This window comes from Drosophila teissieri, chromosome 3L (assembly GCF_016746235.2).
Source record: "Drosophila teissieri strain GT53w chromosome 3L, Prin_Dtei_1.1, whole genome shotgun sequence".
Classification (NCBI taxonomy): domain Eukaryota; kingdom Metazoa; phylum Arthropoda; class Insecta; order Diptera; family Drosophilidae; genus Drosophila; species Drosophila teissieri.
This window is the reverse complement of record NC_053031.1, coordinates 15,222,015-15,247,266: the sequence shown is the minus strand read 5'-3', so window position 1 is coordinate 15,247,266 and position 25,252 is coordinate 15,222,015. Positions and strand designations below refer to the sequence as shown.

Genomic DNA, 25,252 nt, shown 5'->3' with positions numbered 1-25,252 from the left:
AGTAAAAACCATTTCTTATTTTGTATAAACTTTTATTTTTTTATGAATGATCCCAAAAATATGAAATGAAAATAATGTGTGCAACATGTAGTGCTTTTTTATAAACACTTTGAGTTTGGCTTGTTGCCTATTGGTTCTCTTCAGCGACTATCTCTTTTTCGATGTCATCCAGAGCCTGGTCAATGGCTTCTTCCTCGGGATCGACCTGCTCATCCTCACTTTCGTTGTCTTCCTGGACAGCCTCCTCGGATTGGTCAAGGTGGCCATCCTCCTCCTCATCCTCTTCATCGAGCTGCTCCTCTTCTAGATCATCGAGCTGGTCCTCTGTAAGATCTGCTTCGTTCTCTTCTTCGTCCTCTGCAGTCTGATCCTCCAGCTGGTATTGATCCTCGCCAGATTCCTCGTCACTCATATCCTGGGAAATCTCGTGGGAAGACTCCTGGGAAATCTCCTGGGATTCCTCTGCACTGCTCTGTGGCCCCTCGACAATCTGACCATTGATGGTGGGAACCATGCGATAGTAACCGTAATAGCCATTGTAAGCGTTGTAACCACCGTTGTACGGATACCAATTGTAATTCCATTGGTTTTGTGGTGGAGTTGGACGAATGTTTCCCTCCTGGCTGTTGGCATTGGCATTGGCTACTCCCGTAATGATCACCGTGTTGTTGCCAAACTTAACCGTCGTATTCCTTTGACCAGCCTCACCCAGGATCTCCTTCAGAAATTCCAAATTCAGTTGTGGAGCTGCATTGCCGTAGGCCAGGATTCCGGCAAAGATCAGAAGGGCAAATGCTATGGATCGCATGATTATCAAATGAATACAGGCTGAGTGCAACTGAGACTATGATTTCCAGTTGGCTTATCTTGGGTTTTATATCTTTAAAAACTGGTCCAAATCGATCGATTTCTTGTGACATGATTACATTATGCAAGCAATCATCAAGGTTCCATGTTCTACGATGTATTTCATAGAAGTAGTTTTTCTTCTCGGCCTACCACAAATATGACAACGAACATGTGCGTAAATATTAAGAAGTTTCGAGTAATCGGAGCAAAACAAAATATGTTATGAATCAGAAGATAAGAATATCGAGGGCCATTCCCAAAAGTTGTAAACAATTGTAGGTGGAACAGTTGATATTCTACTAAGACGAAAAAAAGAGTCATTATAACCTTAATATATACAATTTCCTAAACAAGTGTCTTATGGTTTTGAAACATCTTGTGATTGCTTTCCTTCGGATTTACAATTAGAGTAATGTCAGCATATCGAGTTAGCCATGTTTCACTGTAGTTATACCCGTTACTCGTAGAGTAAAAGGGTATACTAGATTCGTTGAAAAGTATGTAACAGGCAGAAGGAAGCGTTTCCGACCATATAAAGTATATATATTCTTGATCAGGATCAATAGCCGAGTCGATCTGGCCATGTCCGTCTGTCCGTCCGTCTGTCCGTCCGTCCGTCTGTCCGTCTGTCCGTCTGTCCGTCTGTCCGTCTGTCCGTCTGTCCGTCTGTCTGTCCGTATGAACGTCGAGATCTCAGGAACTACAAAAGGTAGAAAGTTGAAATTAAACATACTGACTCCTGAGACATAGACGCAGCGCAAGTTTGTCGATTCATGTTGCCACGCCCACTCTAACGCCCACAAACCGCGCAAAACTGCTACGCCCACACTTTTGAAAAATGTTTTGATATTTTTTCATTTTTGTATTAGTCTCTTAAATTTCTAACGATTTGCCAAACAACTTTTTGCCACGCCCACTCTAACGCCCACAAACCGCCCAAAGCTGCTACGCCCACACTTTTGAAAAATGTTTTGATATTTTTTCATTTTTGTATTAGTCTTCTAAATTTCTATCGATTTGCCAAAAAACTTTTTGCCACGCCCACTCTAGCGCCCACAAACCGCCAAAAACTGTCAGTGCTGAAGACTCCTTCGCACTTTCACTAGCTGAGTAACGGGTATCAGATAGTCGGGGAACTCGACTATAGCGTTCTCTCTTGTTTTTTTTATAAGGTCTCCAAGTTCCGTCAGCGAAATGTTTACGCACGACTTTGCCTCATTTTTTGAGGCTCAAACCAAGGCAACAGCTGTCGCCGGGTAAACACAAAATGAGCCAAATAAATTGTCACAATGCCAGCTTTTATTTTTCCGCCAATTTAGAGATTTTCTATAAAAGCGTATTTTAGATGTGGACCTGAACTTAGTTAGTTAAAGACTTAATTTGACAATACAATGCGTGCCTATCTGCTGCTTGCCCTTTTCGGATGTGTGCTCTTGGCCACAGTGTCCGCAAATCCAGTGGATATCGACGACTTGGAGGACTTCGAGGAGGAGAAACGAATTGCCGATGAGCAGGATAATAAGGATAAGGATGACGAGGAGGACGATGAGGATACAAATGAACCCGAGTCCGACGACGAGTCTGAGGAACCCGAATCCCAGGATGATAGCTCTGATGATGAATCCCAAAACAATGATGAATCCCAGAACAACGAAGATTCCGAAAGCGACGAGAGCAACCAGAACAATCAAGAAGAGTAACTCTAATGGGAATCAACACTTTCCATTAATTTATTGTTCTTATCTACACGCTTCTACCTTCCAACGGTTGTTAGACGTTTAAACAACTGTTTACACAGCAGAACACAGTTCATCTCCGACAACCAAATAAGTAAATGTTTTTATATTACTCTAGCAAATACACACATTTCTGGAAACACCCGTGATCATAGTTGTTGCTTCTTAGCTAAACTTCTTTTAATAAAGCGCTTAAATGTGTTTGTAAAAAGTAACAATAAAACAAAAACATACTTCAAAAACTAAAAGTTGCGATAATTTGATTTAAACGGCCTACCTAATGCATTTATAAATACTTTCAACTATGCACTGCGATTAACAAATAATTTTCTGTCCAGCCGAAAGCCACTGCAGCTATGGCTGATACCATTCCTGTAGCGTAGTTTATAAATTAGGCATACAGTGTACAATAAATAAATACATCTTCTGTTAGTACGGCGGAGCTTAAACTATCAATAACTGTGGTACCTCTCAAATATTTAGTTAACAAAAGTAAAGTGCAGCCACTGTGCAGTTTGCAATAGGAACTTTAAAGCAAACAGGGCATGCGTATATAAGTACTGCAGTACATTCAAAAAACTTATTCAAAGAAGACCCAAGCAGACGACATTGAGATGCACTTTCTTATGGTACTCGTCCTAATTGCTCTCTTGGCCATGGCCTTTGTGAGTGCGGTCCCAGTTCCGCTTCCAAATGGAGAAGTTATCGTTATTGTCAACCAGAAAGTGCCCGATGACTGTACAACAGGTACAACTTCGGCTTGAAAAGTGTCTATTTCAGTTTTAAAATAAAAAAGTTTTAAATTAAAAATAAAATTTTTAAAAGAAATTTAGAAATTATCCCCGATGCAATTCCTCAAATACGATATATGAAAAAAAGCAACTGATAAATATCAATACAAATATTGAGCAAAAACTTTTACTTTAATAAGTTCTTCTTTCGTCTTTGGGAGGTAAATTATATATAAATATATATATATTTTGAAGTTCGATTTGTTTATTTAAAATGACTGTAGACATCCCCTTTTTTTTGCTTAATATTATCTGCAGTATACAAAATAGTAAATACATACTATTTTCCCGATAACAAGTTGGGCCCGACTTTAAAATTAAAACTCTTTCGACGAAATCAGTTTTATAGAATTTTTTAGGGGGTTAATTGTATGTGCGTAAGCATTTATAATGTGATCAAATACTGCTGCCAATGTTTATAAATGCATGCACTATCTTTTTAATACGAAAAAATCCATTAGAATAGACTATTACATACCCATTACTTAGATACTAAATTATATTAATTGAGAAAGTGCGTCATTACACAATAATAAGATAAGCAATTGCTCGAATATGAGATTCGTAAATGACTCGTTCAAATAATAACAAAAACAGTCAGTGTTCCAACGGTTGTTAGACGTTTAAACAACTGTTTACACAGCAGAACACAGTTCATCTCCGACAACCAAATAAGTAAATGATATTATATTACTCCAGCAAATACACACATTTCTGGAAACACCCGTGATCATAGTTGTTGCTTCTTAGCTAAACTTCTTTTAATAAAGCGCTTAAATGTTTTTGTGAAAAATAACAATAAAATGAAAACATACTTCAAAAACTAATAGAAACTATATTTTGACTTAAACGGCCTACCTTATGCATTTATAAATACTTTCAACTATGCACTGCGATTAACAAATAATTTTCAGCTATGGCTGATACCATTCCTGTAGCTTAGTTTATAAATTAATAAATAAATAAATACATCTTCTGTTAGTATGGCGGGGCTTAAACTATCAATAACTGTGGTACCTCTCAAATATTTAGTTAACAAAAGTAAAGTGCAGCCACTGTGCAGTTTGCAATAGGAACTTTAAAGCAAACACGGCATGCGTATATAAGTACTGCAGTACATTCAAAAAACTTATTCAAAGAAGACCCAAGCAGACGACATTGAGATGCACTTTCTGATGGTACTCGTCCTAATTGCTCTCTTGGCCATGGCCTTTGTGAGTGCGGTCCCAGTTCCGCTTCCAAATGGAGATGTTATCGTTATTGTCAACCAGAAAGTACCACATAACTGTACTACAATTAAGTATTGAAATGTGTCTATTTCAGTTTTAAAATACAAAAGGATATTTAGAAATTATCCCCGATGCAATTCCTCAAATACGATATATGAAAAAAGGAAAAACGTTTACTTTAATAAGTTCTTCTTTCGTCTTTGGGAGGTAAATTACATCTGCCAGCGTTTTGAAGTTTGAGTTGTTTATTTAAAATGACTGTAGACATCCCCTTTTTTTTTGCTTAATATTATCTGCAGAATACAAAATAGTAAATACATACTATTTTCTCGATAACGTTTGGCTTTCGACGAAATCAGTTTTATAGAATTTTTTTAGGGGGTAATTTTATGTGCGTAAACAATTATAATGTGATCAAATACTGCTGCCAATGTTTATAAAATGCAAAATGCATGCACTATCTTTTAAATACGAAAAAACACCAATAGAATAGACTTTTAGATACCCATTACTTAGATACTAAAGCGCGAGAGCATTGAGATACAAGCACCACGTAATAATAATTCATAAAAATATATTAATTGAGAAAGTGCGTCATTACACAATAATAAGATAAGCAATTGCTCGAATATGAGATTCGTAAATGACTCGTTCAAATAATAACTAAAACAGTCAGTGTTCAAAAATTAGGCTTTTAATATAAAAAGGGGTTGATCGAGGAGATTTAAAACTTAGTTCCAAGCATCGCTGAGCACAAAAACACCGAAAATGCGATTCCTAATTATCGTTGCCCTTGTGGCCTTCTTGGCGGTTGGCCTTGTGGCTGCCCGACCAGCAGAGGATGAGGAGTCCTCCGTCCAGGAGAACACCAATGAGGATGCTGCCGAGGAAAGACCTGCTGCTGAAGAAAGTCAGGATTATGGAAGTGATGAGGATTATAGTGAGGAATATAGTGAGGACTATCAGGAGGAGTCAGACAATGAATCAAACGGAGATGATAACAATGAGGAAGATGACCACAATTCGGATGATAATACCGAATCGGATAATAACAACGATTCAGAAGGCGATCAGGTTCAGAGTCGTACATTCAGTCAAGCAGAACCCCTTTTCCTCAAATAATAACAAGTCTTCTTAAAATATACATATATTATAAATGTTAAAATAAAAATGCCTATAAAATATGCCGCAGTAGAAAACGTAAATAAAAAAGCGCTATATGTGGATCTATTACAAAACAGCCACAAAGTATATAATACTTTTAACAGCATTGGTTTAGCCTAAGGGGCTTGTCTACACAGATCAACAAAATATAAAAATATACATACAATATTTAAAAGTGCTCTGTTTCGCTTCACTTCCATTATTTTTATGTATCAGACTTCGTTATTTTTAACCTGGGGTCATTACTTTAAGTAATAAACTCAAAACTTTAAGTACATATATACTTGATATGGTCGGAATGCATTCTTCTACCTGTTACATACTTTTCAACGAATCTAGTATACCCTTTACTCTACGAGTATACTAATAATTTAAATAATAATAATAATTTATCGCCGCAGTAATTTTCTTTATAAATTTAAAAATCCTCGTGTTACCGAATAACATTAACCATTTTTAAGCCAATTTTATTGCAGTGCAATACATTGATACATTTCTAAAGTTATTGTTCAGTGATCAGGTTCAGTGATCAGTGTTCAGGAACTGCCGTTCCCAGTGATATTATAAAACAATGATTATTTCGCGAATTTTAATAACTTCGTGCACCAGAATTTAGCAACTTTCAAGGTATTTTTAGTGCAAAGCAAGCTGTTTGTGATCCATTCGTCTCAGTACCTCAATATGCCTCGTAAATTACACTTTACTCACATCGCAAACCTCTGGAGGCTAAATACCTCGGGATCACCCTTGACAAACGGTTGACCTTTGGCCCACACTTAAAAGCTACGGCTCGGAGATGCGGTCAAAGAACGCAGCAACTGCGATTGTTAATCAACAGACGAAGCACCATGACACTTAGAGCCAAGACGCCTACTCCCTGCCAGGCCTCTAAGAAGGCTTAAAAGAAAGGGCTTTGCCAAAACAATTGGACAGCTTAAAAGACCCCTCGATGTTTGAGATCTTGTTGTTAGTCTCCCCGCGATAAGTGAGAGGTTTGGTTATATTATTTATATGTTTAATTGCAATGTTATGGTACTAGTACTGCATGTACGGATTCGTCGCTTTAATAAAACTAAATATTAAAAAAAAACTCACATCGTGAGGTTACGGAAGAGTTGGCAGATGAAACTGCAGTATTTACCTTTGTATACGGGAATTTACAGATTGCACAGCTTGGCAGGCAAAACATTCAGAGTAAAAGCAAACACTCTGTTTGTATAAAATGTGCAGTTTGTGGGAAAAAGCTATAGTTACCGGAGAAATTCAAGAGTATCAAGATGCGTGTACTAGAAGTTATTGCTCTCCTCGCTTTCCTGGCCATTTCCGCTGTGATGGCACATCCATCTGCGAACAACAGCAGTGATCAAGGATTAGGATTCAATTTGGGATCCCTTATTCCTTTTCCTAGATTTCCCAATTTTGGTGGAATCGGTCAGTAAACACTTTAAACACTCCCCCCACTCCAGGGATATGAACTATTGCAAGAAATGATCTAGAAAACCCACAACGAACTTTTATTGTGTCGAAAAAAAAATATTTCCAAAAATAATATACAAGCTTGTAAAACTTTCCATTGAGACAATTGTTCAAATACCAAAGCGCAAATAAAGATTTTGTAGTAGATACTGCGAAACGGCAAAAATTGCGAGACTTTTCCTATAAAAAGCCGAATGCTGCACGAAATTGGAAAGCAGTTTTCGCAATAACTCCTTAGACTCAACTTCAAAATGCGTTCCCTGATTGTCGTCGCTCTTTTGGCCTTCCTGGCTGTTGGCTTCGTGGCCGCCCGTCCAGCTGAGGATGAGGAGTCCTCGGCTGTCGTGGCTGAGAGTGCCGATGAGGATGCGACCAGCAACGATGCGGAGACCACTGAAGCCACTGATGCGGAGGAATCTACTGAAGCTGAGGAGGCGGCTGCTGGCGATGAAGAATCTGGCGATGCCGCTGACGAATCCAGCGATGATGCCGATGAGGAGGAGACCACAACTGCCGCGGCGGTCAAGAAGCAAATCCGTCCCTTCTGGCCCAGGTTCGGAGGTCATGGTCCAGTTGTGGTCAGACACCATAGATTCGTCTAGGTCATAGGCCTATAATCTGGTTTGCTAAAATGTTCTTTTCTATTTTTCTGAATAAAAAATGTTATCTTCAAGTGAATGTTTCTAACTTCTCTACCTGTTCTCTATAACCCACCATTTTTAAAGCAAATAAAGTGAAATTTCAAAGTTTATGAACATTAAAAGCGGTTGATTCCAATGTCGCAGCTGACAGTATTGTTCAGAACGTTGAAGAAATGCGTGTCTTGTGTGCTCTAATTCTTATCGCTCTTATGGGCATAGCCCTAATATCTACAAAGCCATTAGAGGAATCAAGCAATCCGAAAGATTCAAAACTAAAGAAAGCGGAATTAGATAAAATGATGGAGAGCTTGCAGTTGCTGGAGAAGTTGGCCAATGACACATATTATTCAGCAGATCCCACCACAAAGGAGACATATTTAACCAAAGATCCAACGGCGGAGGAAACAAAAGCACCAACTGGAGAGGAAACTATGGAACCAACTGGAGAGGAAACTATGGAACCAACTGGAGAGGAAACAAGAGCTGGAGAAGATGGGGAGGATGAAGAGGAGGAAGATACAGCGACTCTGGATAGACCAACTGAGGCACCAGTTATGTACCTCAGATACCCCGAACACGAAGAAGATTTCAAGGCTTATCCAAGGTTTGCAATCCTCCGGAATGGCTATGTGCATCACATGAACTTGGACTTTTAGCCCACGCATTTCATCAGAAAATAAGTGCTAGTGACGTGTTCCTCAGAACAATGCCAGTTTAAGTCGATAGATGGGGAAATTCCGACTACAGTCGGGTTTGCACAGCTGTGACTCTGAATATAAGTTAGAACTGTGGTACCTGAGTAAGAGTTTGTTTTCCTATAGGTATATACCTTTAAACAGTGTGCTACGAACCAAGCATTTGAGTAGTTTTGTTTTAAGTTACCAAAATGCGACTCTACGTTGGTTTTCTATCGGTTTTGGCCCTTACTTTTATGCTTGCGTTAGTCACTTGTGCTGATTCACCTGGAAAGTCCCGAAACCGAGAAGATCGTTTTGATTTAGAGAACGAGAACGAGAGCTTTAATAATCAAGACAGTGACGAGCTGACTGCGTCATGTGAAAGTACGGAAAGTGTGGAAGTCGATAGCTGTGGTCAGGAGAAAAATAAATACCCCACGAGAAAGACATTCAAATTCGCTATATAGTTATAACTTGCTATAATACCTCACTCAATAAAAATGTATAAAATACAAATATACGCAAATATTTACTTCAAAATGAATATGTTATTAGTATTACAGATTATATTGGTCTTGGGGCTGAATAGAGTAACAAGAATTTAATATAAAATATATATTTTGATAAATATACGATTTGCGTTCATGCTGGCCAGAGTTGTTAGTATCATCAACTTATTCCTAAAATATATTATTTACACAGCGTTTGCTTTTAAAGCAGAATTTGTTCAAGTAATGGTAGTAGTATGAACTCAAATCACTCATTTTTGTATGCTTCCTTTAATAAAATAACGTGTTATTTAGTGATTATTCAACTTGTATTTCCAGTGAATCCAACTCATCGGCAAGATGGTTATGGTTAGTTCGGCGGTTCTGGGGGCCGCAGCAGGAACAGGACTGGCCCTGATCCTGGCCGTGACAATCGTCATGTACCGCTACTACCTTCTGCGTAAGCGTGGCAAGGAGTGGGACGAACTGGACCGCTGGGAGGAGACCCGCATCATGCGGAAGCTGCAGATGAAGGTAGGTGACTGACGCAGTCCGTTAACGTTAATGTGATTGCGGCTAACATGGCCAAAATGGCCCTCCGGCCGAGGACGCCCCGTGGAGTTGCAGACGCACAGCTGACACTGCCAGGCCTGAACGCAATGGAGCAAATAGAGTGGGAGGCAGACCGATGTACATAAATGACATAGGTCAAATGGTTTCATAAACACATTTTATTCTGATTACAAAAGACTTTTGAAATATCCTTAAGAAACCACTCCAAAATATTATTATATAGATTATATTGGGCTGATTTTTTGCTTGTCTGCAAAAACGGCAGAGATTCCAGTTTACACTCTTGCTGTTTAGTGGCGCCACCATTTCAATGACATGTGACGGGTAACTTGTGAACTATCCGACTCTACACGGAATCTACATTTCAAGTAAAATACTGGTTTTTCTGATTACAATATGTAAGGAGACGCAACTTAAGACTTCTTCGTAACAATATTAGGATTATTAGGATATTTGCAAAAAAAAAATTTTAAGCAGAAAAAATGTTGGCCCGTTTTAAACCCGACACCACAGCAAATATTTATATCAAGGGGATAAGAGCGCTTAATAATGCAGAAATGTTTCCGGTAGCTATTTAAAAAAGCGATTTAAAAATAGCTATTTAAATTATTTGAAATTAGCCATATTTAATTTAAATTATATTTTTTTGAGGAATCTAATATAGTGTCTTTACAATTATTTGCACTTAGTTTGTATGTTATATTTTATTTACCCTACTACTTTCTGGGTAATAGCAAACTTGAAAGTATATTATTTTTGGTTTATCAAACATCTTGAAGCTTAGTTTCTATAACAAAAAAGTCAATAATTACTGTCAATAATTAGTGTTGATGTAAGAAAGAATGACTTGCAAATGTGGTCTTGCTGTGAAGAAATCCTGTCTGGCCTAGATGTCTATCAATCACAGGCCGGAAAACTGCGTTGGGCAGCCATTTTGAATCGGCGCGAAATCAGAAGGATCGCCGACAACCACAAGGATACAAATGTGTCTGGTGCTCCTGCGAGAGCGGCTGCAATCGAATGAATAACTGAGGCCGTATCAAAATCTGTTTCATTATGCATTTGATGCACCCCTCGGCAATCGGCAATGGGCAATGGAAAATCCGGCGGAACCCGGGGGTTGTTCCGATTTGGAATCTTACCTTGTTTCCAAGGATTCGCATGGTGACCTAACCCAACGCGTGCTGGTGGAAGGGGAGGATCGGATCGGATCGGTGAAGCGTTTTACGATTGCAAATGCTGTTTTTATTAACTAACTGGCTTTGCTCGTTGACAGCGGGGTAAGTGGTGGACTTAAGGGTGCTAAGCGTTTCTGGTTTCGTTTTGTTTGCTATTTATTATATAATTTGATTAGACGTTAAGTGTTTAAGTGTTTTTTGGTTTTGCTGGGGTGGAATTGTCACCATTTTCGAGTCTGCATCTCCCCCACCCCACCACACGATTTACAGTGTACAATTGTACACCCCAAACAGGCCCTTCAAACTAGCCACAACATTTACCACAATAAATGGGACCTGATTAATAGCATTGTCCAGCGGCCTTGACCACAGCTAAAAAAGAAACCTATAAACCTCCATTTAAACGGCGGTCCTTGTTCAATATTTTTTTAAATGGTGAGCAGAAAGGAATTTCGCCTTACCTGGATTTCTACCTCGCCAGGTTCGCTCTTCTCGGACAAAGGAAAACGGAAAAAAACAAAACTGCAGATCACTGCAAGTGCGGATCGTGTTTGGGTCCTTTGTGCAGTGTCCTTTGTCCAGCCACTGACTTTTCATTCATGAAAATAATACTCGAAGAAAGAATAAAAAAGTTTCCTTTGTTTTGGCTTGAGTTTTTGAACACTTGGCGGTGCGATACTTTGATATTTGTTTTCAATAGTTGGAGAACAGCTAAAAGCGGTCATTGAGAAAGCAACTTTCTTTTGCTAAGAAATGTCGCATATATTTCAAACATTTTATTATAATTAAATATAACATTTTTAATTTTTATATTTTTTATATCGTTGTATTAATTTTGTCCTCTTTATTTAAATCCGATAGATTCCTTGATAATTATAGATAAACATCATAAACACTGTAAATTAAACTTATACAACTTACATAAAATCCCAAAAGGCGAGTATAAAATCCTCATGATGCTTTTCTGATATAAAAACGTGTTTATGCTGTTTAAATACAACGATATTATTTCTCACAGTACCATCATTATAACCATTAAAGAACACAACTCGCCGTATAATTTAATTGCTGAAGAACCCATCAGTAACCCATGAGTAACCCAAAGCACTCCCTGAGGCCTATTGACTCAGTAACACGCAGCGAAGCCAGACTCAACCTCAAAGCTCATTCGTAAATTATTCAGGGGTAAATAATAATTTATCCGAGCACATGCATGAGGCTATGATACTCGTATAAAAATGCTTGGTCTATGATGAAGTCATATTTGTTAAATCAACAAATATACAAATGGGTATCGAGAGAGTGGATAAACAAACCCCTGGCTAAGTAGCAACAATGGCAACTAGAACAATCAGTCAAAATGCAAATGTCACAACCAATTAATGTCAATAAATGATTAACCCAATCCCCATTTATAAGGGTTTCGAATACCCACCATGATGGTGGTGGTTCAGTGTTCTGTACATTTTTTTGAAACACCCCTTTGATGGGCAAATCCGGTTTGATATTCTCCCCGGCTCAGTTAGTTTTGCGTTGTATCCATATCAAAAAAATAAATAAAATAAGGGGAAGTAAACATTTCGATATGCTTTCATTTGTTCAGCGTTTAGGCGACTTTTGTTCACAATTAAAATGAAATTGTGCGCTTGAACGGAGCTGATGCTATCTTGGAGATACGAAAATTTGCATATTTCCAATTCCGAAACATTTGTTTTCTCTATAAGCCATAGACGATGTCCAAGTCAATAGCACGATCCAATTGTGAAAAAGGAAACCCGAATCGATCGAGCGTGAACTAATCGCAGACAAAAAACGGAAGTGGTCAATGGAGAAAATCTCAAGTGGCCCAGACAATTGGTAAAAGGCGGTCAAAAGGACCTCTCGCACGAGACCAACGCAACGCCCAAGGAGAAGAAATTCCTACAAAATATTAACACAACAGCATCTGCTCCCGATTTCACCATTGACCAGCGTCCAGATCCTTTTTTTTTGCACAGCCCGCCAATTAAGCAGAAGCCAAATCCTTGAAAACCTTAAAAAGTAGGCGAAAATTCGGCTCGCCTACGTAGAAGTCGGTCCACAATTAACAATCAACAATTAACGTCAGCAATTGTGATCGGTTTTATAGCCACTTAACATACGATCAACTGGCAGAGGGACGACAATGCCGCACCTCGGCACAAAGCCATGAAAAGGACAATTATAGGTAAATCCCTTAAGTCAGTTAACAAATGATAAAACTGCCGCCATAATTCTGTGTAATGTGGCCCAAAAACAACATTTCTCGGCGACGTACTGTCTGGCTCAAAAGTCCAGACCTGGCCCAAAATACACACAAACAAAGGCGCAACGTGCGTCGTGTCTTGGATTTGTCAAAGGACCAAAGGACCAAAAGGACTGCATCCATGAATGGGATCGTTCTGAATGGATGGATGATCCTTGCCACATTGTTCGCCGTAGTTGCACAAGCAGAAGAATGCATCAATAAAATTACGCCAAGGCGAGGACCAGGACTCAAAGGAGAGTCATATGCCCAATGTGCTGGAGGGTCTAGTAATCGGGAGTTGTAGAAGTAGAGGTTCGATTCGAGATTTCAGCAGCCACCACTTCGGGCCATAAGTTGCCATGAAATTGGCATTAAACGGTTGGAGGGCTTGCAGTTTTCAATGGTTGTAAAATTAATCGATTCGATTGTGGAGAGTCACTGAAGAGGTTTTCTTTCAATGCAATAAATTACAAACAAGATACTGTGTAACTGCCGTTGGCTATTTAAAAGATCATCCTACGAAAATTATTGTCATTGCGTTTAGTTTTAAGTAAAATCCATCGGTTTTAATATTTCAAGTTCTTACTTCCGAGTATCGTGTGCATAACTGAGTTTTGTTATAGTATTGGAAGCTAGTTTGTCTTCGTCTAGACATAACAAACATATCATTACATAACATATCATAAGTGTGATATATCATAGAAACAAAAACTTTAAAATAGTTGCATTTATACACCACATAAATAATGCAAATAATTTTGTTTAATAAAACATTTAAAAATTTCGCTAATGATAACACAGTTTGTAAAACAGAAGAACAGCTCATAACATTTTAAATCTAATTTAGTGAAGAATTTTTAAAAAACATTTTGACGCTTATACACAAAGTCAAGTTTTATTAAATTTAAACAGTCAATACCACACCAATAAAAATACAACTATAAAAGCAATATACGTTTTAATTAATTTCCTAAAACTACTATTTATATAATTTGTGTAATTAATTACATACATTTTTCCAACTGCCTATCAAACAAACGTTTTATTTAAAGTTTATATATATTTAGAACTTTAAAATAAATCTATAAAACGTTTGTAATTTGATCTTACTTAGGCTGAACTAATTCAGTTCCGTTTAAAAAGCTTTTACGCACTCTCTTCAACTTTCAATTAAACTCGAGTGATAATACGAATTGGAAAGACGGATTCGTTCCACAGGGACACCAACACAGTCTCATCGCACGCACACATGCATGGCAGAGGAGGGTTCGCCATTGTCCTTTGGCACAGACACAGATACAGTGAAGCATCGCTTACCTGCCATTTGCGGCATTGTGAGTGATCGAACAAGGGCGGAGCGTAAATGGCAACAGTTGCTGCTAAATGGTGACTAAATGGCCGAACACACTCGCCACACACTCAAACAACCCTCGAATTGGCCCTCAGGGGTGTGGAAGTGGTAGTGGAAAACCAACCCCCAGGACAGGGTCTTGAGGTATATAAGAGCCGGGTGAGGGCGCAGCAGCCAGACAGTCTCGCACAGTCAGCGATCGTGTTCAGTAGTTCATCTCGCAAGCAGTTGGAAGAGGAAATAAGCCAAGAAACCAAGATGTCACGTTCCTTTTTGATGGATTCCCTACTCAGCGACAGGCCCAACTTGAGCCAGAAGAAGGAGAAACTGGGATCGCCGGGAGGAAGTCCTTCGGCTGCTGCTGCAGTGGCCGCAGCTGCCATGCTACCATCGATACCGATGCTGCCCTACCCGGCCAGCTACGTGGGCAGCTATCTCTTCTCCTTGGGCATCCAGCAGCAGCAGCAGCAACAACAACAGCAGCAGCAACACGCAGCAGCGGCGGCCGCAGCAGCAGCAGCAGCTGCCTTGCAGCAACATCCACATGTCAGCTCGAGTCCTGGTTCCCTATACCATCCATACGCGCAGCTGTTCGCCAGCAAGAGGAAGTCCAGCGGATTCAGCAACTACGAAGGCTGTTATCCTTCGCCGCCGCTCTCGGCCAATCCCAACTCGCAGCAATTGCCGCCATTGCACAACCTCTACGGATCTCCAGTTGTGGGCGGACTACCCTTGCCGGAACCTGGCAGCTTCTGCACATCACCATCCGCCTCGTCATCCGCCTCCTTGGATTACACCAACAACTTTGATGAACCGCAGGGAAAGCGATTCAAGCACGAGTCCTCCTGCTCACCGAACAGCTCACCGCTGAAGAGCCACTCCGCGGCAGGTCCTGCCGAGATCACGCCCCTGATCAACGACTATGCCGATTCCAGCAAAAGGATTCGCACTGCCTTCACCAGCACCCAGCTGCTGGAGCTCGAGCGGGAATTCTCGCACAACGCCTACCTATCCCGCCTGCGTCGCATCGAAATCGCCAACAGACTGCGCCTCTCCGAGAAGCAGGTGAAGATCTGGTTCCAGAACCGACGTGTCAAGCAGAAGAAGGGCGGCTCCGAAAGTCCCACCTTCAATCTGTCGACCAACTCCAATGGAAGCCCCCAAGCATCTCCAGCGTCGCCCCCCGTCAAAGTCCACGAATTGAAAGTTGAGGCGTAGGATCAGCTAGTATAAGAATTATGTAATTGTACAGTAGATCTTAGTCTGTTTTCAGCCTTAAGTATGTTAAAGTAAATAAATTTCAATCAAAATGAAAACCACTGTTTTTGGCGCTACTGAGGAGGAATACAAACAAAATCTTTTAAAAGCAAGATATTATTCATGAAAAGTTGATCTACATCTAGCAGTTTAATGTTCTGCGAAAGATCGTTTTATATTTGCATCTTAAATGTTTTAACAAACTTTAAATATACATTGTAAATGTGACAATTAAATACGGAAAATAAATATAAAGCAGCCCTGGAACATCCCTAAATCTACGATTGCAACCTTTGACAGGCACCGATATACATCGTTCAAAATTGTGTTCTGTCAATCAAAACGAACAAAATTTTTAACCCGAGAATTTAGTCGTCGTGTAGACTTGCCTGTGATCATGTCGAATCTGTACACCGAGTTGAAGAACGAGTGGAGCAAACATGCGCCCAACCTGGCCCTTTGCTCCCACCTGCTGGATGGATTCAAGCTGGAGCTGGTGAGGTCCAACTTCGGCACAATCCAAACTGCATCCAGTTCCAAGCAGAAGGATCAGCTCATCAAATCGCGGGAGATGCTGGAAATCGCCGTGGAGCATAGCATCACCATCAAGGATTACGCTGCCTTCGAGAGATACATGGCCCAGTTGAACACCTACTACTATGATTACGATAAGTACCTGGAATCCTCGAAGCACATGCACAAGTTCATGGGCCTCAATCTGCTCTATATGCTGGCCACCAATCGCATTGCCGACTTCCACATCGAGCTGGAACGTTTGCCGTCGGCTTTGCTGCTCCATGATAGTTTCATCAAGCCGGTTTTGGCATTGGAGAACTACTACATGGAGGGCAGATACAACAAGATCCTGCAAGCCAAGAAGTCTATGCCCTCGGAGATCTATTCGAACTTTATGGACATCCTGGTGAACACGGCGCGTGAGGAGATCGCATCCTGCATGGAGAAATCCTACCTGAAGATGGCGCCCAAACAGGCTGCTCAGCGCCTGGGACTTCGTCCCGGCTCCAAGGAGCTGCTGGAACTGGCCACCAAACGTCAGTGGTGTCTGGACGTGGAGGGAAACTACGACTATGCTGGACTCCATACCAGACCCATGGAGAAGGTACCCGCCAAGGACATCGCCACCCATAATCTCACCTATGCCCAAGAGCTGGAGAAAATTGTTTGAATTCTTGTGCCTAATCCACTCAACCAGAAAATAATATCCAGAATTTATACATTCAGGCAAAAATCAGTAAATAGCGAACCGGAAATTTGTCAGATTTAATTTTTCACACATCTCAACGGCTTCACTCGTTTATTTTTTGGCATAAAATGTGCAAAAATTGAGTTGCTCGGAGGGCCGCTAAGTCGACAGGCTTGACAAATTATGGGATAGGAAATGTTTTCCGGCGAAATCTCATTTGCAAATCTTTCATAGGATGATTGTTAGAGGGGCTTAGTGAGTGGCAGTCCAATATGATGGTTGTTAGGATAAGGCTACGTGTTTCATAGGAAGCTACTTAGTCCAAAAAATGTTTGCCTCTAGGGATTTTGCGCTATCTCTTGGGAATAGTTAATATAATATATTTCCTAAATAATAATCCAAAAAACCTATAAAATTGAATCTTGTTTAGATATTGGTGTAATTTTTATAGAAATTGCAGTATTAAATATTATAATTAAAAATTTCTTATTAAAGTTATGTAAGTTAGGTATAAAAGACAGACTTATCGAATAGAATCAATTAGTTCCATTAGAAAGTAGAGAATGTCTCCAGGCGGAATGTGTGGTCTGCCACCTAAATAGAACCGCAAATGATGACAACGAATCATATCTGCTGAATCATCAAAACTGCCAATTAATCAAGGACACTTTTCGCTCTTGGAGTGGGGAGAGTTTTTAACCATTTCCCACGACACTTCAGATATTGCACATATTGATGATGCCAACTCCGCCGATGATGCCTATCAGCCAAGATATGGCAGTGATTTGCCCAAAAAACGAGATGGGTGACAAGCCCAAAACGAATCAAGCGCAACAAAACCCGACGGAGCCGACTCATTCAGCATTCATTGAACGGCGGACTGACAATTCCTCAATGGGTCCTCTAACTCGGAACCGAAACGAGGACTAACTCGTCCTTTTGTGCGCGAGTCCAAGGGGTGCGGTGCTAATAAACGCAATTGCACCTACGCCCCTCTGGGCCTTCGGTCCGAATGCCATCCGAAATGGAAATCGGAATGCCAATGGGCAAAATAGCCCAGTCGGCGGTTTTAAACGGAATTTCGGTATTCCATTCTCCTTGCTATTCCCGAAAATGCTGCACTTCGATCTCTACCTGATCGCATCCCGATCGTTATCTACTAGAGTTCCTTGCTCAAGTGTGCGCCTCCTCCACTTGAGCTGAAGAGCTCGGCTCTTGAGTTTGAAGTGCTGGGTCAGCAGGTAGGACTCCTTGACTCCATTCAGGATCAGGATCTGCTTTTTTCCGCAAATTCATTCAAGGAGCGTAGCGAACTGTGTTGTGCCAAAATGTGTTGCGTGGACTCTGCGATCCTTATCGGTTGGCAGATTTAAAGTGATTTTTGCGAAATCACAGATAGCATTCGCGACTATTCGAGTGGATGTTGGGACTGCAGTTTGGCGACATGGGAACTAAGTTAATTGGTTGCAGGATTGGGCAAGGAAATACGTAATTGGCGGCACTGTCTATAAGAAAGGGAGTGTTTCGATTGAAGAAAGGTTTAAAAAGGCAGTTTTAATAAGTCTAAATAAGTAATTGGCCAAGGTCCTGCGAAAACTATCCGTACAGCTAAATTCCCAAGCAGTGTCTTTTTCCCGAAATTGTTTCCGTAAACAAATTTGCATACACCTCTTCTCCGTAGGTTCCAGTTTTAGAAGTACCCTTAGCCAGATGTCCTGCCAACTTTCGAGTGTCCCGCTGATTCGGAGATTCCTCGCTGTTTCGATCTCCCGCCCGGCAGACACTTCATGAATGAATACAGCCTGAAGTGCAGAACCTCTTCAGTTTAAAGTGGAATCTTTCTTTTTGAATTGGCCTCATGAATGAATGCGCTGCACTGCCTGCATCAAGGCTGGGAAATTCCCTCAGGTCCTTTGGGCCTGTTAAAAGGTCATTAGGCCAACGATTCCGGCTGGAACAGATGAAATTCCGTTGAAAATGTTCCGCCTACCTGTAAGTGAAAGAAGAAATTTGTCAGGTGTTCAACTCTGGATTCTTGTCTAGACGTTCTGTCGCCAGGGCCTACAAAAATGTCCTTAAATTCCCTGTGGTGCAACGGTTGTGGTCTCAAGTGTTTAATTTAAATATTTTTCAATTTCTCTCCTAATGGAATTCTATATCCGAATTCCAAACCCGGAAAATTCCCAAAAAGCTCTAACAAATTTTCCTGCAAAGCTTTTAGAACTTTCCCCATAAAAGTTGTCAGGCCATTAAGTTTGGAGTATTACAAAGTTTCAAAGCTTCAAAGCTTTTGAAGCTTTTTGGGGGAGTCCTTTCAACTCAATTTCAGGGTTAAGCATTTGGGGGCCATTGGGTTTTCATGAGCAGGACAATAAAACAGCTGCAGACTGAGGTAAATCTAAGCTCGCTGTCCGAAATCCTTTAAGCTTATGCAAATAAAAGCGTGCACCCAAAATAAATAAATTAACCTATATGCTTACGTGTTTGTATGTAGTCTGGGCGATTTTCCTATTTGGTGGTCAAGCCAAGGTAAACATGAGTCCAAATGAGTTTTCACTTTGCCGCATAATTGCGTTTTTTAGTCCCTTGTTTTTAATTATGAGTCTCGGCGAATAGGCTTCCGGTATCCTTGTTCTGACCTAGATTAAGCACATATTAATGGCAAATTTACCCCCACAATCCTGCTTAAAACTGTCGATGTTCCCGTGTCACGCAATCGAGGATTTTTCCCTTTTACGCCGCGATATGTGGAACCAGCTAATTGACCCATTAAAGTGGCCTCCGCACATTGTTGCCCCTTTGAGTGCTTTTTAGGTCACAGGATGTGTGAAGCCATAAAGTTGTCCGCACTTAAAGCGGTTATTTATTTAAACCCGCGCGGAAAGTGAACCATAAACAATAGATTGTTTCATCAACTAACTACATACATTACACGTGCACTAGTTTGATTGAAAACAAAAAATAAGTTCGTTTCGTGGTAAACAAGCCCCCAGTTTTCCACCTCCAATTTCATTAAAGTTTCAAACTCAGTGTGCTGCAGCTGAGTAATTTCCAAGAAATGCTAGTTTCCAATTATTATGTCTCCGTAAAGATTTCCATTTGCTAAGCATCCCACACTTTCTATCAGCTACCGGGGGAGCAATCTTCACCTCCCCGAAATACCCGTAATAAGTGGCCCTCGAAGGATATCGGGAGCCAGCACGTCATCGTCCTTGGCCACACTGTGCATTGTATTTAATGAACTTGTTGGTAATCGTACTGGGCTCATCATCAGCACGTTGACTCGGCCGGGAATACGACCTGGGATCTGGGCACTGGGCTCTGGGTTGTGGACTCTGGGTTCCAGGGGTCTGGAGCGGAACGATGGAGCAATTTGTGTGGCGCCCCACAGTCGTTGAGTGGCGCCTGTTTAAAATGAGTTTTGTCGCTTCGTTATGCAACTGACGACATACTAGGCATTGGATAAGAATACACTTGCGAAAAATTAGCTGTGTAAAAAGCTAGTAAGCAAGCCATTTCCAAGGATATTCTAGTAACTTTTCTAAGTATTAAGCGACTCTTCAAAAGGTTTTCGTGTTTTTATTACACTTTAAGTGAATTATATCTAGTAAGTTCATAGTTAAACAAAACAATATTTTAATTTAAGGATGAATTAACATTTAGAATCTCAAAACTCTCCGTGGGTCTATCCTAAAACAGAAAATTCTTCTCAGTGACTAAGACTCCAGAGCAACACGAAAGCAGGACGTAAACATACGCCAAGGACTACTATCTGCTCAGGACGATGTAATTATGATTGGAGCATATGCCAGGAGGCGCCTTCACACTGCGAGGACAATGTCCTTTGCCTCGGCCCAAAAGGATCCCGATGGCCAAGTGAAATTTACATATGGCGAGGAATCAAGAGAAATACATGAGAAATATATGTGGATGTGTTTATGTGCGTATAGATTACAAGTGAAACTGAATTTATTGCCAGCATACGCATTGAGTGGCACGTGTTCGGATTTCAATTATATAAAAAGCTTAAAACACACATTCACATTCATATGCCGTGCGGCTTACACGCCAAGATACCAACATTCATATGTATATATATTTATCCGAGTCAAAAAACGAAGGTAGTATTAAAGCATTTAAAATTGGTAGAGCATGATAGACAGTGTCTATCTAGGCCCACAAAAATCAAAACAAAGAACAAGGTTCACACACCCCAAATGAAAATGGCCTGAAAGTGAATGAACTGCTGTCGGAAAAGTAGTAAATGGGTTGTCTAAGCCTAGCGCTGTAAAAACGAGGTGCCAAAGAGCAGAAAACGCCTTCCTTTTCCAGGCTAATCTTTAAGATTAAAGTCAGGATAATGTAGATGGTGGTGAGGTGGCGGAGGGGTATAAAGGCGAAACCCTTGGAGGAAAACATCTGCCGAAGCACAACAGAAAGCCTAAATTCACTCGAAAAATACGACAAAAATAACGAAGACGAGAAAACAACAGCCCGCCATGTTTGTTATTAAAAGAGCCAAAATAAAAAAAGAAGAAAATAAGTGGGAAAAAGAAGAAAGCAGCCAGAGATGAAATGAAATCAAGTCGAGAACAGCGAACTGCGAACAGCGAGATGGCAGAGCACATAAATAAATATGCCAGCATATCTGCAGGGCAAAGGCGACGACTACGTTGACAATTTTCGCCAATGCCAATCCGCCACTATGCAACCCACCCACTTTCCGCCTCCCAAAAGATCTCCCGTCCCATGAAAATGGGTTATAGCCGCCGCGTTTGGCACAGGTGGCCTGGCGGGCTTACGAAATGTAAGCAACTTGTTGCTGAAACAGAATCGCAAATCCAGCCAGCAAAAAAAAAATCAAGAGCAAACGAAACGAGAGCCCCGGGAAAATGGGGAAAATTTGGCGAAAGTGTGGAAATGAGAGGGAAAACAGATAGGGGCCAATGTGCAGCAGGCAACAAGCAACAAGCTAAGCCCCCTGTCGATGGTTTTGGCCAAAACTTTTTTCCATTGGCAACGGGGGTCTGAATAATTCAAAAACGGTACACTTCTACTGCAGTCGGAGAAAAATAAAGTTCGATTAAATGGTCATTAATCTCTGAATAGGACAAAGAGGTCAACGCGGGCAGAGAAATTAGTAAATTGAAGACAAATCTAAAAGGTGATGGAGTTACTAACCAAAATTATACACAAAGTTTGTTGTCTTAAAAACGAATGTAAAATAATTAACTGATTTATGAATTTCTTTAAAAAATGTTCACAGTTATTTGTTTTAATACGCATTCAAATAAGAAAGTTTATAAATATTTATAATATAGCCACTATATTATATTCCTTGTTGCTTTTCAGTAATGGAATTAATTTATATTACATATTTAATAGCAGAAACTGAATTCTTGTAACTTCCTATTTTGAATACATTTCCGCACAAGTTGACTATTTAACTAAACGAGTTTGTGCATACACCTGCCAGCAATAGGAGCGGCTTAGAAATTTCTTTAAAAGTTTGGCAATCGCATTTATATTTGCGTCGCACAACTCTTCAGAACAAGCCTCATTTCGCCACGCCCCTGTTCGCCAGTCTAAGCGAATATCCTGCGGTCGTCTGTACACATCTGAGTCCAGTGTCCTTTGCCTTTGTCCTGCCGCCATGCTGAGCTCGAAAGTCTGCCTGAAAAGTTTCCTATTCACATAAAGTATCCACGGGCCCAGCGACTTACAAACATAAATATATGCACACATTTAGGTTATGGACAAACACTCAGCTAAGCCATTTGGGGTGTCCCTATGCCATACCATCCATCTCTATACCATCTCCATACCATCGCCACCCAGTGCGCTCTGTTTGTCTGTTGCAAACACAATGCAAACTAGGTTCTGTTGGGGATGCACAAGCTGGTGAGGAAGATACCCTACTCGCTATGAGATATAAGATGGGGAAATGGATAGAAAATACATAGATTGGAAGTATATGTTGAGGTATGTTGATGCCAAATGAATATTACTAATTACACTTTCCTTACCATAAAAAGAGATCTTTAATTGAATGTGAATTCATTATATATTAGTTTATATTTTTATTAAAACTATTTGTATATACATATATTATTTGAATGTACATATTTATTATAATAGATACATATTAAAATAGAGGAGGGATCTGGCTTACTGTCTGTGAAAATGTCTTTATTGATTTTAAAGTTGAACCTAAAGGGTGTGTATTGTACGCCTTGACTTACGCGAACCGAGTGCCCAGGACCCAGGAGCCCTCCATTGGCTTTCTGCACTTAAAGGACGAATATACCGCGAGGTAGGGTGTTAAGGACCTGGGAGGTGGGAGCAGAACGATGCCATTGCCATGGGTAAACTTACTTTGCAGCTTGCTCAATGTCAGCCGTTGTTGGCCGTTGGACGTTGGACTTGCTCTCTTCGTGGCTGGCTTCGTGTTGTTGTGTCTCTTTTTTCAGGGGCACCGATGACAACAGGTAAATGAGGTGGCTGGGCGGAAAAGGGGGTATGTGCTGGGTATATCAGGCAATGGCAGAGAGAGAGAGAGCAGAACACAAAAAGTTGCTGGCGCACTTGTGTGCGTCAATTAAGGTCGCTGCTTATGGGTAACTCGAGCCGCAGTTATGGGCGGTCATTAGGACGAAAAAACGCCGAAAAGTATTCAACAAATTGAATCACTGGCATACGCACACAAACATATAGATACACCTATACACATGCAGGGATATACATTTTGTATCTCTGGCTCTCTAAATTCACTTCTGCGAGCTTTCAAGGTGAAGTCGCGCATACATACGCACACCATTAAGAGCTGGAGAAAGCTTTTTCGAACTAATCACCTAGGTCCTGGAGTTTCCTTTGTGCCAAGTTTAATTGTCAGGATAATGACCAGTCAGGGGCTATGACCAGTCAGGTTTTCTACCCAAAACTATGCTCCATTTAATTGAATTTAGTAACCACTCCCAAATTCTTCAAATCGGAATAAAGTAAAAGGGAGAAGGGGGAGAAAGAGAGCAACAGCTGATTGAGCAACGCACAAGGCAACAAGTTGCGAAAAAGCTTTCGAAGTTCGCATTGAAAGAATTCAATGCCAAAGGAGCAGGAGCTTTGCGCGATTGATACTTTCTCTCTCACTTGTTGTGTCTGTGTGCGTACTTTGTTGTTGCTCTAGCACTATAAAAAAAACTTATGTTATCTTATAAAACTAGATTAAATATTTATAGATAAATGCGTTTATAAAAAGTATTTCTTGCAAAGTAAAATTATTCTGGCTAAGTTCTCACAACTCACAAGAAAATTCTTAGAGTATTTTTAATATTTATGAACATTTCCTTTATAAGATATAATTTCTTTTGAATACCAAAGGGGTTGATAAATGTAAAACAGTACGTTTTATTTATATCTTTCTTAAGTGTTTGTAAGGTCTAAAGGGATTTTCTTTAAACTGGGCTTTTTTCTTACTTTTTTTAAATTATTATAATTTACAGTCTCCATTTTTTTTGAGTGTATTATCATCATTTTCGGGGCAGTTGAGCATTCACTGTTGCTGCTGCTGCTTCTGCTCCTGTCGGCTGTTGGCAGTTGGCAAGGCCGAAGACGAAGTGCTTTCGAATGAAGTTCCCTTTTTTTGCAACTTGTTGGCTCTGCGTGAAAATGGAAAATCAGTAGCACGCGTACAGCTCCCAAGTGAAGAACAGTTCGCTCACCGGATTTTCGCCACCGAACGGTTCGAAATTGTAGGAAAGCCAGAGGCAACAACTGAAATCGCTGAACACCAATTAATGGACGGCAAGAGGCAACTTTCAATTGAGTTTCGTGTCGCAGTCGTTGTGGCTGCCACATATTGCTTTTGATATATTTTGCGGCGGTGTTTGTGTCTGTGTCCGTGTGACTCTGCAATATGGCCAAGTGTTTTGTGCTGAAAAATGTTAACCAAGCTTAATCCCTTCTGTTGTGTTTGTGGCTTAAAAGGAAGAGTATAAAAAGCTAAATATCAAGTAGGTAAAGGACCTTTTGGAACTGTTGCTTCGCCGATTTCGCTCTCACTTGCCCCCACTTTCAGCAAACTTTCACGCACCGAAAACTTATTCCGTCTCATCTATTATTTACTAGTTCATTTTCATAGCAAATCAAATGTGTCAGCAGCTGGGCAACGCCTTATCCTACATATAGATCTATAAATATCTATAGATATATATCTTGAAGTGCCTGCATCTTGTTTGCTTTGGGCTAATTGGAAAGTTAATTGAACACACCGTGATGGAAAGTTAATTGTGCATTAATTAGTTTTTGTTTTCGGTGGGGCAGAAAGCATAACCTTTACTATGGATTGAGGTGGGGCTCGTATCTGATGGCCAAAT

General features: G+C 40.4%; 12 protein-coding genes across 13 annotated transcripts in view; 11 read left to right on the top strand and 1 right to left on the bottom strand.

Annotated features, from left to right (window-relative positions):
- The window catches only part of LOC122615590 (synaptotagmin-5), a 53,414-nt gene that overhangs the window by 8,869 nt on the left and 19,293 nt on the right, over positions 1–25,252 (top strand). Inside the window, exon 2 of one of the 2 annotated variants that reach the window (XM_043790596.1) lies at positions 9,391–9,585. In XM_043790596.1, coding sequence (XP_043646531.1) covers positions 9,412–9,585 — 174 coding nt within the window. In that variant the 5' untranslated portion in view covers positions 9,391–9,411. Of the gene's footprint in view, positions 1–9,390; positions 9,586–24,585; positions 24,890–25,252 lie in introns of those variants that run through there. The other variant, XM_043790595.1, reaches the window with a different exon arrangement.
- LOC122615593 (retrotransposon-like protein 1) lies at positions 128–808 on the bottom strand. The gene has a single exon (XM_043790599.1). It carries the CDS (start codon positions 806–808, stop codon positions 128–130), a length of 681 nt encoding a protein of 226 aa, XP_043646534.1.
- Positions 2,132–2,771, top strand: LOC122615597 (nucleolar transcription factor 1-B). Its single transcript, XM_043790603.1, has one exon. The coding sequence runs from the start codon at positions 2,241–2,243 to the stop codon at positions 2,547–2,549; it is 309 nt and encodes a 102-aa protein (XP_043646538.1). The 5' UTR covers positions 2,132–2,240; the 3' UTR covers positions 2,550–2,771.
- On the top strand, positions 3,180–3,506 carry LOC122615601. The gene has a single exon (XM_043790607.1). The coding sequence runs from the start codon at positions 3,200–3,202 to the stop codon at positions 3,347–3,349; it is 150 nt and encodes a 49-aa protein (XP_043646542.1). The 5' UTR covers positions 3,180–3,199; the 3' UTR covers positions 3,350–3,506.
- On the top strand, positions 4,524–4,730 carry LOC122615602. Its single transcript, XM_043790608.1, has one exon. It carries the CDS (start codon positions 4,540–4,542, stop codon positions 4,681–4,683), a length of 144 nt encoding a protein of 47 aa, XP_043646543.1. The 5' UTR covers positions 4,524–4,539; the 3' UTR covers positions 4,684–4,730.
- On the top strand, positions 5,368–5,727 carry LOC122616706 (uncharacterized membrane protein YrrS). Its single transcript, XM_043792252.1, has one exon. The coding sequence runs from the start codon at positions 5,374–5,376 to the stop codon at positions 5,725–5,727; it is 354 nt and encodes a 117-aa protein (XP_043648187.1). The 5' UTR covers positions 5,368–5,373.
- On the top strand, positions 7,016–7,411 carry LOC122615600. The gene has a single exon (XM_043790606.1). It carries the CDS (start codon positions 7,047–7,049, stop codon positions 7,206–7,208), a length of 162 nt encoding a protein of 53 aa, XP_043646541.1. The 5' UTR covers positions 7,016–7,046; the 3' UTR covers positions 7,209–7,411.
- On the top strand, positions 7,484–8,008 carry LOC122615595 (transcription termination/antitermination protein NusG). The gene has a single exon (XM_043790602.1). It carries the CDS (start codon positions 7,497–7,499, stop codon positions 7,845–7,847), a length of 351 nt encoding a protein of 116 aa, XP_043646537.1. The 5' UTR covers positions 7,484–7,496; the 3' UTR covers positions 7,848–8,008.
- Positions 8,057–8,542, top strand: LOC122615604. The gene has a single exon (XM_043790609.1). The coding sequence runs from the start codon at positions 8,060–8,062 to the stop codon at positions 8,540–8,542; it is 483 nt and encodes a 160-aa protein (XP_043646544.1). The 5' UTR covers positions 8,057–8,059.
- Positions 8,709–9,057, top strand: LOC122615598. Its single transcript, XM_043790604.1, has one exon. The coding sequence runs from the start codon at positions 8,773–8,775 to the stop codon at positions 9,028–9,030; it is 258 nt and encodes an 85-aa protein (XP_043646539.1). The 5' UTR covers positions 8,709–8,772; the 3' UTR covers positions 9,031–9,057.
- LOC122615591 (homeobox protein Hox-B4) lies at positions 14,452–15,637 on the top strand. Its single transcript, XM_043790597.1, has one exon. It carries the CDS (start codon positions 14,678–14,680, stop codon positions 15,635–15,637), a length of 960 nt encoding a protein of 319 aa, XP_043646532.1. The 5' UTR covers positions 14,452–14,677.
- Positions 15,966–16,960, top strand: LOC122615592 (26S proteasome non-ATPase regulatory subunit 8). The gene has a single exon (XM_043790598.1). It carries the CDS (start codon positions 16,074–16,076, stop codon positions 16,860–16,862), a length of 789 nt encoding a protein of 262 aa, XP_043646533.1. The 5' UTR covers positions 15,966–16,073; the 3' UTR covers positions 16,863–16,960.

Excerpts from the sequence above, each read along its gene's own strand:
- LOC122615593 (XM_043790599.1), bottom strand. The coding sequence starts at position 808 with ATGCGATCCATAGCATTTGCCCTTCTGATCTTTGCCGGAATCCTGGCC.
- LOC122615597 (XM_043790603.1), top strand. The coding sequence starts at position 2,241 with ATGCGTGCCTATCTGCTGCTTGCCCTTTTCGGATGTGTGCTCTTGGCC.
- LOC122615601 (XM_043790607.1), top strand. The coding sequence starts at position 3,200 with ATGCACTTTCTTATGGTACTCGTCCTAATTGCTCTCTTGGCCATGGCC.
- LOC122615602 (XM_043790608.1), top strand. The coding sequence starts at position 4,540 with ATGCACTTTCTGATGGTACTCGTCCTAATTGCTCTCTTGGCCATGGCC.
- LOC122616706 (XM_043792252.1), top strand. The coding sequence starts at position 5,374 with ATGCGATTCCTAATTATCGTTGCCCTTGTGGCCTTCTTGGCGGTTGGC.
- LOC122615600 (XM_043790606.1), top strand. The coding sequence starts at position 7,047 with ATGCGTGTACTAGAAGTTATTGCTCTCCTCGCTTTCCTGGCCATTTCC.
- LOC122615595 (XM_043790602.1), top strand. The coding sequence starts at position 7,497 with ATGCGTTCCCTGATTGTCGTCGCTCTTTTGGCCTTCCTGGCTGTTGGC.
- LOC122615604 (XM_043790609.1), top strand. The coding sequence starts at position 8,060 with ATGCGTGTCTTGTGTGCTCTAATTCTTATCGCTCTTATGGGCATAGCC.
- LOC122615598 (XM_043790604.1), top strand. The coding sequence starts at position 8,773 with ATGCGACTCTACGTTGGTTTTCTATCGGTTTTGGCCCTTACTTTTATG.
- LOC122615591 (XM_043790597.1), top strand. The coding sequence starts at position 14,678 with ATGTCACGTTCCTTTTTGATGGATTCCCTACTCAGCGACAGGCCCAAC.
- LOC122615592 (XM_043790598.1), top strand. The coding sequence starts at position 16,074 with ATGTCGAATCTGTACACCGAGTTGAAGAACGAGTGGAGCAAACATGCG.